The 15,466-nt window shown below is 48.2% G+C and overlaps 1 protein-coding gene across 6 annotated transcripts in view; it reads left to right on the top strand.

The window, feature by feature from the left end:
• Nucleotides 1-1,190: 1,190 nt before the first annotated feature.
• The window catches only part of Crim1 (cysteine rich transmembrane BMP regulator 1), a 178,421-nt gene continuing 164,145 nt past the window's right edge, over nt 1,191-15,466 (top strand). For 3 of the 6 annotated variants that reach the window (XM_021655027.2, XM_021655023.2, XM_021655024.2), the window contains exon 1: nt 1,191-2,100. In XM_021655027.2, the coding sequence (XP_021510702.1) occupies nt 1,770-2,100 (331 nt within the window). In that variant the 5' untranslated portion in view covers nt 1,191-1,769. The remainder of the gene's footprint in view (nt 2,101-15,466) is intronic. The other 3 variants (XM_021655025.2, XM_021655022.2, XM_060364335.1) reach the window with 2 other exon arrangements.

Genomic DNA, 15,466 nt, shown 5'->3' with positions numbered 1-15,466 from the left:
CCACTTCACACCTGCCCCAGCACCGGCCTGTTTTACATAACGATCCAGATCACATGGGGCGGGGGGGGGGGGCGCTAATGTATTTTATTTACACTCCCGTGAGGGGGGTCACTAAGAAACGAGGAAAAGACGGTTTCTATGCTGATCAGGGATCAGAGCCATCCCCGGGAGATTCTTCTCTGGAATCTATTGAAGAGAAACCCTCCACACGTGCAGTTCCTCTTCCGTTGTCTCTTGGCTCATCACAAAGAATATTTTCCCACCCATCTTCTTTAATTAATACATCCACGATAAATATTTTAAAAGAAGAGAAATGGGAGGAGGGAAAGGAAAGCCCACCTCTTTTGCTCCCGAGGGTGAAAAGCAAACGGCTGTGTCAGGTGGCAAAAAGGATGCATAGACTTCCAGTCTAGCGTCATGTCAAGACTTGTAATCCATTACTGAGCCTTACTCCAGAGAGAAGGATTCAGTTCTTTTACTTTCCGGTCACCCCTCCCAGGATACAGCACCTCCGCACAAGACACACAGAATGTGGATCCTTAACATTCAACTCAAGCCGCAGCCCTCCCCGGCATTGTCCCGGCTCTGAACATTTACCTAGCCCATTTAAAGCACTCCAACCCACCACCAGTTCCGCTGGAGCCTCCATTACATAATATCTTTTACAAAGTCTATTCTCAGCTCCGGTGGAAGATGGATTCTCGTCCAGTTTGCGGAAATTCCACGCGTTCGCTTCCCTTTCCTGAGGTTCGATCCGGCCAGTGCCCAGCCTAGGCTGCAGCAATCGCACCGGCTGGGATCCCGCCACCCTCTGAACTCAAAACTGTAGCCCCGAGGTGCAGCCGTCCCGCCCCCGGCGCTCCAAGGCTAGCCCTCGTGGCCCGGGGCCGGCGGGGACTTGCCTCGCTACGACTGTCTCGGATCCCCGGCCGCGGCGCGCTCCCGGGGCCCGGGCCGGAGCCCAGATGATCGGCCGCAGGGCCGGCTCCGTCCTCCGGGCTGCGGAGGAAGAAGAGGGGGAGGAGGAGGAGGAGGCGTGGAGGGAGGAAGGGCCCGGGCAGCCCCGGAGGGAGGCGAGGGGGAGGGGAGGAGGCCGGCCGGCCCGAGGGTGTGGGGGGGCAGCCAATGAGCAGCGCGCGGCGCGGGGAGGGCGGAGGGGGGGGGGAGGATGAGGTAGGATGGGGGAGGGCGCAGCCGGAGCGGCGGAGGCTCCAGCCATAAACAAGCGCCCGGAGGAGCGGCGCGGGAGAGAGGCGAGCCGGGCGCGCGGAGCGGACGCCGCGGACCTTCTGCTGTGCTACCGCGCCCACTCGGCGGCTCGGGAGGCGGGGACCGGCCCGGAGGCTGCGCCGCCGTCCGTCTTCACCCGGCGACCAGGAGCCTAGCGGAGGACCAGGGGGAGCCACTAGCCCTGCTCCGGAGCGGAGCGCAGCCACCGCCGCCGCCAGAAGTTTGGGTTGAACCGGAGCCGCGGCGAGGAAACTTTTTTTCCCCCTCTTTTCCCCCTCCCGCCCGGGAGGAGAAGGAGGAGGAGGGGAAGCCACCCGCCACCGCTGCCGCTGGCGCCAACGCTCGTGGGCTCCGGGTCGGCGCGGCCCGCAGGGGCGGCGGGGGCCTCGCCCCGCGAGGGGAGGAGCGCCCCGGGGGCCCCGAGGGGGGCACGGGGACCGCGGGCTGCGGGTGCGGCGGCGGCGCGTGTGCCCCGCGCAGGGGAGGGCGCCCGCCCCGCTCCCGGCCCGGCTGCGAGGAGGAGGCGGCGGCGCAGGAGGATGTACTTGGTGGCGGGGGGCAGGGGGCTGGCCGGCTGCGGGCACCTCTCGGTCTCGCTGCTGGGGCTGCTGCTGCTGCTGGCGCGCTCGGGCACCCGGGCGCTGGTCTGCCTGCCCTGTGACGAGTCCAAGTGCGAGGAGCCTCGGAGCTGCCCGGGGAGCATCGTGCCGGGCGTCTGCGGCTGCTGCTACATGTGCGCCCGCCAGAGGAACGAGAGCTGCGGTGGAGCCTACGGGCTCCACGGAGCCTGCGACCGGGGGCTGCGCTGTGTCATCCGCCCCCCGCTCAATGGCGACTCCATCACCGAGTACGAAGTGGGCGTCTGCGAAGGTACGGCTGCCCCGCCGCGCGCCCCCTCCCACCTGGCCCGCGCGAAACAAAGTTTGCCCGAGACTTTTCTCAGAGGAGAGGGGGGCTCCTGGGGAGGAGGGGCCCGCCGCTGTCCCCGCGAGGGTGCCCCAAGATGCCTGCCCGGCGGCGGGCAGGGTTGGATCGCGCGGGTGAGCCCCTCTGCGCCCCGCGGAGACACGCACGCCTGCGGTGATTTGGGCTTAACGCTGGGTGGCCCTTCCCGGCTCCAGGCAGGGGTGCCGTGGGCGGGGGACACTGCGGAGGCTGGCACGCGCGAGCCCCTCGGGGAGTCCGCCCCTGCCGCCCTGCCCGCATAGCGCAGTGTGGCACCGGGGCTTGCACGCAGTCCGCGCAGCCGGCTTCTGATAGCCCAGTAGAGCCGGCTTCTGATAGCCCAGTAGACCTGGACGCTCTCCGGCTTGCACTCCCTGTGTGACTCTTATTTTTTCTTTGCGCTCTTCCTTCACCTCCTTCCTCCTCCCTCGCGTAGTAAATCAATTTCAGCTCCGGAATATGTCAGCCCAGGAGATAAGTTACATATGGTGGTTACCCATTTTTATTTGCCTATTGGAAACGGCCAGAGGCTTAGTCTTCTGGACCGCTGGCGGGGGTGGGTGGGGGCTGCACCTGGATCGAAAAGTTAGGGCTCCCTATGAGGTTTCCTTTCGAGAGCCAGTGTCCGCGTGTTTCCAGGGCTGGTGCTGATGGTTTTTTGTTTGTTTGACAGCAGATCCTGCTCTGCGGGCTTCACCGCGGCGTGTCGTGCAAAGCGGTGTGGAGGTGGGCTGAGGGTGGGGGGGCGTTGAAGGTGGAGCCTCCCTGTTTCGGAAGCACTGTTGGACCCTGTAGGCCTCCAGCTGCCTGTGGTTCTACTTTATGCCTCAAGGGCCTGATTGGGGTTTGAGGTCTAGAGAAACGTAGTGAGTTCTTTTATTTTGCTAATGGTCTGGATTGTTGGTTAAAAGTGGGATCCCTCCCTACTCAGAGCTCAGAGGTTGGGCCCACAACGCTGTTACGGGGGTATCTTGTGAGTGATCAGGGCTCCTCTACAAGGCAGGACAGCTGCCCTGCGCCTTCACTGCTGTCAGCCAGCCCCTGGGACACAGGGTTATCATAAAACGTCGTGTGTGTGTGTGTGTGTGTGTGTGTGTGTGTGTGTTTGCTTGTTGGACTGGGATACTAAAAAGGAGGTGACAACCTTAAAGCCAAAAAATGGGTGTATTAAAAGGCTTCAGTGCCGTGGTGACTCTTTAAATACACACATGTATTTTTACCCGCGGTTGTAAGGTTTTGAACAGTTGTGGAAAATCGGGAGGCCTTCCTGGTTTGGAAGCTAGTGGGCAGTAATGAGTGCAGGGCAGTGTTCTTTTAGGAGAGTGCCAGCAAAACCTCATTTTCCTGATGGACAGAAAAGGCCCCCCCTGGTCTCCTTTTACAGTGCGGTTTGTTTCTCAGACTGTGGGAAAATGGTCATCAGACAGACTGATTGAATTTCACGTGTTTTGACTTTAGGCATTCTGAATGACTTAGAGTAGAAGATGCTTCTCTGAAACCTGCCGCGAGGAATGCCTGTCTAGACCCAGCCTCCCACAGATCTGTAAAGATCAAGAAACATGGCCAAAAAGCAGTGGAAGCTGCAGGGCAGTGAGAAGGGCTTTGGGAGGCTCTCTCTGGGGAGTGTGACCCTTGCTTGTTTTCTTCCTGTGTTTCTGGTGAAGGGCATGCTTGAGGGAGCATTTACAGTAATCAACTGTTTTGGCAGCAGCATCCCGTGTCACAGTATGGCATGATTTTGGCAGTTTGTTAGGGAGCCTGTCATTCCTCAGAAATGATACTTCCCTCATGCCTACCTTTCTCCCGGTAACACCAGGGCCACAAAGTGTTGGCCTTGAAAATGCTTGACATGATTGTATTTCAATTAGTGTTCTCTGGAAACATAATCGTGTCGAAGGCCTGTTTTCAGCTGAATGATATGAACATATCCTGCTCCCCTCCCTACCTCTCTTCTTCCCTCCTTCTCTCCCTCCCTCCCTCCCTTTCTTCCTTCCTTCTTTCCTTCCTTGCCTCTTTCCTTTCCTCCCTCCCTTCTTCCTTCCTTCACTAAAAGCAGCAATCAAATAGAATCTTAAAATCACGAAACCAAGGTAAAAGGGACAGCATTTTTGGGCATGATGTAATGGTTATCTTCAACTGTGACTAAAATTTCAGATACTTTCACGTTAATATAAAATGCATGGAACACAGAAGTTAGCTGAGGAGCCCCTTTTCAGGATTAGAAGACCCTTTACACATCACTGATTATCTAGAGGGTGCCTCCATTTTTTTTTTTCATTTTTTTTCTGGAACTTTGCATGAAATTTCTCAATGGACAGTGCTGCCCTCAGTTTCCATTTTTATTCAGAAATTTGTGTGTATTATTATCATACCCCACATGAATAGGAGTGGCTATGTTTTATTCATGTAGATAGTCCCTTGTGCTGCATTTCTTTGCACTAAAATGACCCCTACTGGTTGTATCTGTTAATGAAAATTCTTTGGAAAGCTTATTTAGAAAACGTATTTCATGTTTAAAAAACACGATTAATCCACCTGCTTTCGAAGACATGGCTTTCGAAGACATGGCGTAAGCATGAATTTATATCACTGCTTGCCAACTTGCAGAAATGTTTGTTATTTTCATACAGACTTCGTTGGGGCAGGGAAGTGACGTTTTTATGTACAGTTCACAAAATGAGTTGGGTCAGCAACCAGAATGGACCCTTTTGCATTTTGTGGCTCATTGTTTCAGGTTTTTGTGGCACAGTGACCCTTAAACATACATGAAGAATCTTAGCCATAAGAAGAACCCTGAAAAAAATTAATTTCTGAAAGACTAGAAGTCAAGTCTGTTAATCAAGCTACATGTATCCTGGGATTTCTTGTCTCGATTCATTGAGACGGTTACTAAATAAATCCTAAGTTAGTGACTATGCACCTTTGAAAGACTGAGAATGGAGCCAGTTATCCAAAGTTTTCTCTCCTCTCAGTCTTAAAGAGTGCCCCTTAGGAGGGAGCAATTCCCTTTCCTGTTCCCATTCATGTACTGTGTCTTCCTGTTGGCCTTTTGCAGACTCCTAGCTGGACTGTTTTCTTGGACAAGCGTCTGTCTCCAGGGAAATCACCTACAATCCAAAGAAACAGATTTGGCTTCTAAACCTCTGGGGAAGAAGCCTGGATGGGAGCTCTCTTTAAGGGATCTGAGCCTTAAAAGCTGATGAAGTGAGATTGTGTGGAAAGAATGTTTTGATTGGACAGGGAGGACTGCATTTGGAATGAGGGAATGAGGCCTTATACTTCATGCTTCGCGTAGGGTGGGGCAAGGTGTAGAGGCATGGTCAACCCTTCCTCTCAGGGTGATAGAGGAAGCTGCTACCTTCAGTTTGGCAGTGTAAGAATGGAGGGACACTTGAGCTCTGCCGGAGAGCAGTGCTGAGTTAGAGTCGGGTGTCCATGACTGCAGATGAGCACAAGCTTTTTCTGAAGCTTTGACTGTGGCCTCATCCTTGATAGAACTGAAATTTTCAGTCTTCAAAACTACTGCCAATTCAAACCTCTGTCACAACTCAGTTTCCCTAACTACTTTAGCTTCCCTTCCACAGTGGTTCACAGGGCAGCAAGGAGAACTTCAGAGTGGGCGGTGGGAACTTACAGCAGAGAGCAAGGTTTTGTGGTGTAGAGTGTCCCTGTGAAGTTAAGGTTTATTTGCTTGTCTTCAGGGACAGTCTGTAGCAGTGAGGCCTGCTTAGAGAGAGTGGGAGATGCGAGGTGAGTGAGGCCCAGTACCAGGCAGACATACCAAAACTGTTGGCTGGGCATGAACCACATGAAAGATGTCCTTTTTACTCTCTGGGAGGAGCAGGAGTTAAGGGTCTATGGATTTTTACAAATTAAATAAAGGAGAGGTGGGGCAAAGCCAATACCTCTGTCCTGAAGTTGGGAGACATTTCAAACCCAGGCTTCCAGGCACTGTTTCTGAGCAGTAAGTGGCTTTCATTCTCTGCCTCAGGAGTCTTCAGGTAATGCCAGGGAGAAAGGCAAGCAGAGGGCATCTAAAACATGTTAACAGGGTACAGGAAGAGAAACTAATTCAAGTAAACAAGGAAGTAATTAATTCCTCCTCAGAGTAAATATTGACAAAACGCACAGGACCAACTATGCCCTGTACATACACAAATGACAGGGCAAAGTGACCTTCAGCTTGACTGTCAGGCTTATAGAATCCTCGCCGCTGTTAAGGAGGCTGGCCACACAACACCTGGCAAAGGACTGAGGAGTTGCCTACAGTAGAGTAGAAAGGCAAAAGCAGCAGGTATGGAGATGCTTGCTACTGGTAGCACGTGATTAACAGTAGCTGCCAGAGAACCTGGTAAGCAGTTATGTTGGGAGGACAGTTGTGAGCAGAAGTCAAGTTCATTGATAACACGTGTGTGTGTATGGGTGAAGAGCGTGAGCGTGTGCGAGAGTAAGAACGCGTGTGAGTGTATGAGAGTTTGTGTGTGTATGAATGTGAATGATTGCGACAGTATGTGAGTGTGTATGAGAGTGCTGGTGTGTGTGAGAGTGAGTATGTGTGCAGTGTGCCACTGTGTGTGGATGTCAGAGGACTTTGGAAGTTGGTTCTCTTCTACTACCCTATGGGTGCTGGAGAGAGCCGAGGTTGGCAGGTTTGGAAGCAAGCACCCTCACCTCTGAACCATCCCTCCAGCCCCAGGCACATTAGCTTATGATGAAAAGATAACAACCCCCAACTCTGGACATTGCATCCATTTATAAGAGCTGTTGGGAGATTTGGTACGGGTTTTGGTTCTCCATGGCTTGGTTACTATCCTGTAGTCAGGGGGAGTCTGGGGGTGCAGGGTGCAGGCATATGAAATTGGGAGACTTAGATAAAATGGTGACCCCAGAAAGTGGGCGGACCAAAGGATAAGGAATGAGAAAAAGGAAAAAAAAAAAAAAACTTGGGTTCATCTTAGCACAACTATATCATTCTTTGAAGAGTGATTCAAAACACATTCCAGAGATGAATTGTGAAATTCCTGAAAAATGTGGGTGTGTTTAACTCAGGAAATGGTGCCAGCAGGAGAGATGACAGGGAAGCCTTCAACTGTAAAGGAGGTAGGGCGGGAGGTGGTGAAGAGTGAAGGTGGACATTTCTGGCAAAGCGAGTTCATTGTTAACAGTTGTTACACCCTGCTCTAGACGGTCCATTTCATATAAGGACTTGGGAGAGATCTCAGTATAGGCCAATTAATTATTTTAGGAAGCCACTCTAGAGTAGCCAAGCAGGCATGAATTCCTGTCATCTTAGAGGTCTAATTCTCCAAAGCAGCATTTTCAAAGAACAGGCTTCCTTTTGCCCAGAAATCAATCACTAGGTCATCTGTTTTTCTTTTCCCCTCTCCATTACACAAGACAGTCTACAGGGGTAGAAGGATGTCAGGGAGGCTACGAATCAGTCATAGATATTCTCCATTCTTTACACCCGTTCTCAATCTGTGGGTCCCAGCGCCTGTGGGGGCTCGCATATCAAATACCCCGCATATCAGATATTTACATTATGATTCATAACAATAACAAAATTACGGTTATGAAGTAGCAATGAAAATAATTTTGTGGTTGGGGGTCTGAGGAACTATGTTAAAGGGCCACAGGGTTAGGAAGGTTGAGGACCACTGCTGTACATTTCTTTCAGCCAAGATAAACAAGACAGACCCCCCCCTTACTACCCCCCAAAAAGCCAAAACAAAATAAAATGATGGTTGGAACCATGTAAGTTCCATGTAAGTGATGATGATGTGTGATTCTGTGTTCTCACTTGTGGGCACATGGATATGAGTTGTTACTATAAGAGTCAGGTTCCGAGGCTTGAAGGAGCTCATGTTTGGTGGAGCCTGCCTATTCTGTTTAGAGCCCTTACTATAAAGGTGTCAGAGTGTTTCCCAACGTTTGAGAAGGAGCCTGCAATCTTAATGCTTTGCTAGCTGTAGTTCACAGTGGCAGGCTTCTTTCTGTGGTTTTCTCTTTGTTCTGGCTTGCTCTAAGTAGTACCAAAGTGTGGGCAGTGAACTGGGAGGTGTCTCTTGATGAACAGTATTCCCATCATCATTTTCTCCCACCCTGTTGCTTCTCTTGGCCACTTGGCCTGGTAAGATCTGGACCTTCTGTCCCTAGGTAGACCCTCCTCCATTGATGGACAGAGGCATACTAGGGTACATCTTTAACACTGCCCTCAGGGTAGGCACAGAACTCTTAAGTGTCTGTTAGGGGCCCGCGTAGGTGAAATTTTTTAAAAAGGATTCTGGTTTCCTTTGTTAGTTTCAAAGTCCGTATTGAAGTCCCCATCTCCCTCCTCCAGCCCCATTTCATGAAGACATGAAGTGCCATGCTTTAGTGGATGGCTGTGAAGGCCAGGAACTTGGTTTCTGGTGTAGAATCCTCCTCTGAGGGTGTGCTTCCCTGCCTGACTAGTGAGGTTTACCAGAGGGTTGTGCTACGAACTTCCCTAGTCCCCAGGAACCACCAGGGAGGCTTACAGCCGACACCCAACAAGGCTACAACCTGACCTGGGCTCATTGCCTTGCTCCGCTTAACTTTCCTGTCCGTCGTCCTTGCTGCCAGTTAGAAGGTGGCACTCTTAGGTAGACAGTCATTAGTGAGTTCATATTCTTTGTCCCCAGCCACTCCACAACAGCACAAGTGCAGCCAGTTAAACTCGAGATCTGTTACTTATACCACATCTAAGCAATGCCCCCCACCCCCGTGGGCTAGTCTTTCATCTGGAGAGGTTGGAGTCCCCAAACTCATTCTAACCGGTCACGTAGATTTTCTTTTATGTTATATCCTGGAAGATTTTACTGGGAGCTCCTCAGGTGTATGGGGCTGGGGGTAGGGGTGGTGTCACACTGGTGCTCAACTACCACACACACACACACACACACACACACACACACACACACGCATACACCACCTTCAGAACTGCAGGCCCACTGTCTGCTGTACTTGATAGAAACCTCAAAGCCCGAGGTTTAAACAGTCCATTCCTTTCTAGTTTAACCACTTTCTAGGTCAGCTTGTTTCCCTATTAAGTTAGGGAGCCCCAACTAACCAGAGAAACATCTGCCCACAAATTATTTAATGGGCATCTGCTATGGGTCTGGTTGCTGTGTTATAAAATTCTCGTACCCTCTTTTGTAAAAATTGGGCTTCTGAAAGTTTAATGGCCCGCAGTCACCTGGGAGCCTATTAAAAGTGCAGGTTTGGCCTCTGGAGATTATAGGTTAGTGGTAGAGCACATGCCTAGCATGTGGAAGGCCTTGACCCCACACCTAAACAAACAGAGCAGATTCCCATTTAGTAAGGCTGGGGTGGATCCTGGAGTGTGTTGTTCTCAGACGAAGCCAGTAAGGTTAGCCCCAGGATCATTCCCAGTCAGCCTTTGCAGTGTGAAGTTGATGTAGAAGGGTGTCTGAAAACTGTCACATACTATGGCAATTGTATTTCAACTGTAGTGAATAAGATAGGGCCCCTGTTCCCATAGAGGTTGTGGTTTAGTGGTGGATAGGGAAGGTTGGGGCCATTCTTTCCCTGTGGGCCCAGGCAGTGACACCTGAGATAGAGGTGGACTGAGCAGGTAGAGGGGCCCTCAAACTGTGCCTCTGACCACCAGGAATGGATGGTTCAGCCTCACCCTGGGGGTGTCTTCTCTTTCCTCATTGATCTCATTCTTCTTGTTTAACAACAATTTAAATGGGTCTTTGAGCCTAGCTAAAACCAATATTCACATCTTGACTCAGATAGTTTTTGTTGGTTTGTTTGTTTAACTGTGAGACCAACGTTGGTTAGTTTTCCTTGGCTTTATTTTTCTCATGTAAGCCTGCAGAATCAGGAGCTTTCTGTCAAGTAAATTGTAGAGAGGATTACAGATAACAAATATGTGTGTGTGTGTGTGTGTGTGTGTGTGTGTGTGTGTGTGTATGGTGTAGGTGATTATATAGATATGAGTATTGTAAGATTATATGTTTATACTTAAATGCTAATACTGTCCTTAGTAGATTTTTTTAAATAACTAATATTCTAATTTGCATCCTTTTTAGTCTCATTCTTGTTAGCTTCCTCTGTGTATAAATTTAGAAGTTGGCTTTTGGCTATATTCATACCACCTCCACACATACTCTCTTTCAACAGGGGGCTCAGGATGCTAATTCTGGTCCCAGATGTTTATCCCAGAGAAAATGACTCTGTAGTACTGAGAGCAAGGTATTCCTTGGTTTGGCCTAGGGTAACCCTAATTCCTAGGCCCTGTGAAGTTTGGTGGGATGTGAATGTTTGCTTGGGTCTGTGTTTCCAAGTTCTTACTTTCAAAACACTGTTTCAAATTCATACCTTTTAAAAGGTGACTAGGTACCTGTTGCCCTGCGACCCAGGGCCAGAGTTTATCTTGTTGCTGGTCCTTGCCTTGCATGTGGTGTCCTTTGAGGTGACAGGTACCTCAGGGTGGCCACGGATTGGCCTGCTGTGGTCTTTGGAGAGTCTGTGTTACAGAGAAAGGGACGAACATTTCACTGTTAGATGCCTGACATTCTGTTTGGTTCCCAGTGTATGTGTGGTCCCACAGTGTGGTAAATCTTAACCATGAGTCCTTCCTTCTTGCCTAGAAATGAGTGTCATTTTAATTCATAAATATTAGCACAGAGTTCCAAAGATAGATACCTCATATTGGTTCTGTGGAGCAAGGAGAGAGAAAACCTGATGGAGACAAAATCCCTGGACCAGTAAGTTACAGCCGATTCTTCTGGACAGCCCAAACCTTACAACATAGAAACTGGATTTTTTTTTCTAGACACTTTGTTAATACCTCTCACTGAGATGCCCTCTGTCTTTTAGCAGAGGTGTTAGTATACAAACATGTAACCTGTAATCAAAATGAAACAAACAAGCAAGCAAAAACAACAACAACAACAAAACAACAACAACAACAACACCAAAAACCTACCAAACGTAGTTTTAGGCTTACTTTTATGTCAGTGTTAATCAAACCCAAGTATAAAATCCTAAACTGAAACATTCAGAGAGGACTTGTCTTAAGAGTATGTAAGAAAGGAAATTAAGGTGCCGGAGAGATGGCTCAGTGGTTAAGGGCTTTGGCTGCTCTTCCAGAGGATTGGGTTTTGATTCCCAGTACCCACATGGTGGCTCACAGATATCTCCTCATACCAGTTCCAGGGGATCTGACACCCTCTTCTGGCTTCAGGCATGCATATGGTACACAGATATGTATGCAGACAAAGCACTCATACAATAAAACTTTAAAAGTAATATAAATAAATAAATTAGCTGTATTTAAGACTGTCAGGTTTTATTTCTAATTCTTGAGGATTTAATAGACTATTGTAAAAGTTTGAGCCACATCTTTAGCAACCAGCCATCCAAGGATTATATTTTAAGTTGTAAGCTGTAAATAGAGAGTGCTGCTGTCTTGTTTAGCATTTCACAAAAAAATATCATAAACAAACATCTCAGATTCAAAACAGAAAGGAATTTCTGGCAGGGCAGGATGAAACCTGAGCTGGCAGAGCCCCGCTTACTGGAGGGAACGTACTTAGCTTGAAATCCAAAGACCTTAGAAGAAGGGTTCATAGCTGTGATCAAACCAGAGGCATCTGGATGCTGAAGAATTGTGACATCTCTCGTTGAGATTCCAGAAGACCTGCCAGAAAGCGGTAAATCCGCCTGGAGGATGTTCCACCTGAGCCAGACGTCAGCAAGAAATATTTAGATCCCCTTCAGCCTCATTTTATGCCAAGAATCTTACACGTGAGGGCTGTGGGCCCTGTCCCCCAGAATGAGTGGTTATGATTCTGCAGATCCAAAAGGAGGTCTTTTCTCCTCTGCTCTTTTTGGAGCTTGTTTGTTTATTATTATTATTATTATTATTATTATTATTATTATCATTTAAGGTATCAACCAAATGAGGTAAAGGCATGGGTTTCAGCCAGTCTTGTCTCCGGAAATCAAAGTAGCGGGATCTTTAAACGGCTTTAAAAAGAGAATGGGAATGCTGTATGCTGTTGAAGAAGCCAAGTTCGTATCTTTTCAGATAAGTTTTAGGGAAATCATTACCACTGCCTATGACTTAACAGTGAAAGGCCATAAAACTCCATATTTTAATCAATATGTGAATGGATTTGTTTATGTCCTGATTGTTTCAGAAAGGATTTGAGGCTTTTTACAGGGGTAAATATCACCACATTCTTTTGCATGGGAGCAGTGTGCTGAAGGAGAAAAGTAGTCAGTGGTTTCTGGTCTTTCTTCATCATCCAAACAGCTCAGTGACTTAAAACCCTGTAACTATCCGTGGCTTTGTTTGCCAGAAAGGGAGTTAGGCAGTTACCTACCTGAATGCAGGGGTTCCGGATGGGATCCTGTTCTCTGGTCATAAGATCTAAGCTTTTCTGACCCTCAAGTATTGGCCAAGGATCAGATCTGACCTTGTGTTTACAGAGTTAGGGAAGGAACAGTGGCTGTCTACCTAACTCTCAGGCAGGTGCTGGGAACTGTAGGGTTCAGCAGGAAAACTACAAGAAGTCTGTTCTGGTGAAGTTTATCGGGACACGTCGGTGACAGCAAAAACATCATTATAGGGACATTAGTGACATTTACTGAAGGCCTGCAATCTGTCACTGTTCACTGTGTTCTAATCTACACCCAAGTCTAAACTGGCCTGTTGCTCTCATTCTTTCTCCATTTCTCATTTGCTTCGTTAATTATTACAGTTATCCTGGGCCTGAGGGAGGTAGGTGACACACTGCAGAGGGAGAAGCTTGGGCAAAGACAGGTCAAAACTCGCCTCAATTCACATGCTCCTTTCTGCCTCTGACACTGAGGAGAGCTGAGTAATTGCTGTTCTTCCTAATAACTGCAGGCAGCAGCCAGATTCTCTGCATTCTTTTACCTTTGCTGCTGTTTTCACTTGCCAGGGAGTTTCCTTAAGGAACAGACTGAGTTTAAAGAAACATAACTGATAGTGCACAAAAGTTAGGGGGAGGTGGGCCACAGAAGCAGGTAGGTACCAAGGATGAAGTGATACTGCATGGCCCAGGCTCCCAGCTGCATTAGCTACTGTCTGAGCCTTTTGGTCTCTCTGTGACATGACACAACTTCTCTCAACTTGTTTTCAAAGCACAGGCCAACTCTGAAGCTTGGAAAGTTGCCTCTTGGAGTTTCTAGAAACTTGCAAGTTCCTTTGCATATTCCACCGAAGGCTTGGTAATGTGAGCCTGTGGCCCTGAAACTTGGTGAATATAGTATGCTAAAGAATGTGAAGGCCTCCAGCAGTGTATGCATCACCTTGCTTTGTCTCCTGGCTATTCCACATTTACAAGGGCAGCCTTCCAGAATGACGCTGATTGGCTCATTCCAGTCAGCATTTATTCATTGATAAATCTCCTGAATGTTGTATACTCCCAAGTGATAGCATACAACGCGCACATCAAAACACAAACAAGACAACAACAAACCTCAGCACCTGATTATGACATGTTTACCCGGACTCTGATTTCAGTTTCTTAAGCTACCAATCCCTACCTGTAAAAACTTACTTTTTAGGTTTCTATAATACTTTGATTTTCACCCCCAAGTAATTCTTTCCTTTAATCTATAAAACTGTTAAAAGTTTGCTACTGACTGGGTAGGTTATTTTATATTGTACTGACCCTTTCTCCATTCTTTTTCTTCAGATGATGGTATCAAAAGTTAAATCTTATTCCAGACCTTACCTTGTCACTTCTTGTGTAGCTTGCGAGATAATTAATAGCCAGTAGCCATGAAAATAGCCATTGAGGTGTGGGTGGTGTTAATTTACAAACTCAAGCTTTTGCCTAAGATAGGTTTTCCTGTATTCTGTGGTATATAAATGGGTCTTTATTTGGGTTTCTTCCTGCTTTTTTTGGGAGGGACATCTAGCTGGAGAACTTGGAGCGTCTGCAGGCCTGGCTCCCAGAACTCTGTCTTGGAAGCAGCCAGGAAGTGTTTTTGTGTGTGTGTGTCTGTGTCTGTGCTTGTGCACTGCACTGAGTGCATGCTGGGAGGCTCAGTGGACACCTGCCTTGCTCCTTCTTCACATTGCCCACTCTTGTGGTTGACCCTCCCCCTCTAGCAGACCCTTGCCAAAAATTTTGCGCAAGCTGGACTGCAGGTGCCTCCAAAGCCTTTCCTCTTGCCTCCACATTCTTCCCAGCCTGGCTACCTTTAGCTCTCCAGCTATTGGTAACCTGGCTGTTCCCAGAAGTCAGTGCAAGCATCCGTTTCTCTGTGAGGACTTCTTCCAGTAAACCGTGTCTGCACTGATAGCTAAAGGGTTCTGTGGAAATCTTCACAGGGGCCCAGGACTACAGATTCCTGTGGTGCGGTGGCATGTAATAGCATGAGTCAAAAAGTGATAAAAGTTTGTAAAACAAGAATCTTTATGAGATTGTAGTTAGCCTCTGGCCTAAAAAGAATTGCCTGGGACAGAAAAATGTTTTTGTGCCATCAGCAGACTGTGAGTGGTACATTTCCAGAAGCATCCTTGAGAGAGAGGAGCTGTTATCACCCCTTCTTTCACGTTGGGGCTCAGAAGTAGGGTGTGTGCCCCTGCACATGCTGTCTGTCAATAATTTAGTTTACAACACGAAGAATACCCTAATCTCTTACTACCGGTTTGCTGAAAACAACTCTGGGGTAGCACACTAAGTGTTTTGCCTCTCTGTCGACCATAAACCCAAAGGGGACTGTATATTGCTTTAGTGTGTAAGCATGGGCATGTGTAGGCTGGTGGTTGATAGTGGAGATCTTACCTCGTTCGTTGCTCTCCATCTTATTTTTGGAAACCAAATCTTACACTGAGCTGGAAGCTCACTCGTTTGATCAGACTGGCTGGCCAGTGAGCCTCAAAGATTCATCCATCTCCAACCTCCTCCCCCACTCTGGGGTTTTAGGTGACCCATGCCTAGCTTTTACACGAGTGCCAATTCTTAGGCTTGTGTGACAGCCATTTTCTGGATTGAACCATTTCCCTGTCTCTGTTTTGTTTATTATATTATAACATAGGATGGTTCCAATTGAAGTGCTTTGTCTTTCCAGCTGTCTGTTTAATTGAAATAGTGAGTAGGCAAGTGGAGGTTAGGGATATCACTGACATTTATTTCTTAGTGATCAAGACAAGTTTTATTATCTTTAGAACAGTGAAGGATGCTTTATAACAGGCTGTCATTAAATATAGGTTTTTTTTTTTTTGATCTGGTAAAGGAATTTTAGATGTGAGAGCCAA

Source organism: Meriones unguiculatus, chromosome 1, assembly GCF_030254825.1.
Source record: "Meriones unguiculatus strain TT.TT164.6M chromosome 1, Bangor_MerUng_6.1, whole genome shotgun sequence".
NCBI classification, from domain to species: domain Eukaryota; kingdom Metazoa; phylum Chordata; class Mammalia; order Rodentia; family Muridae; genus Meriones; species Meriones unguiculatus.
The sequence above is the reverse complement of the archived record's forward strand: the minus strand, read 5'-3'. Positions and strand labels throughout refer to the sequence as shown.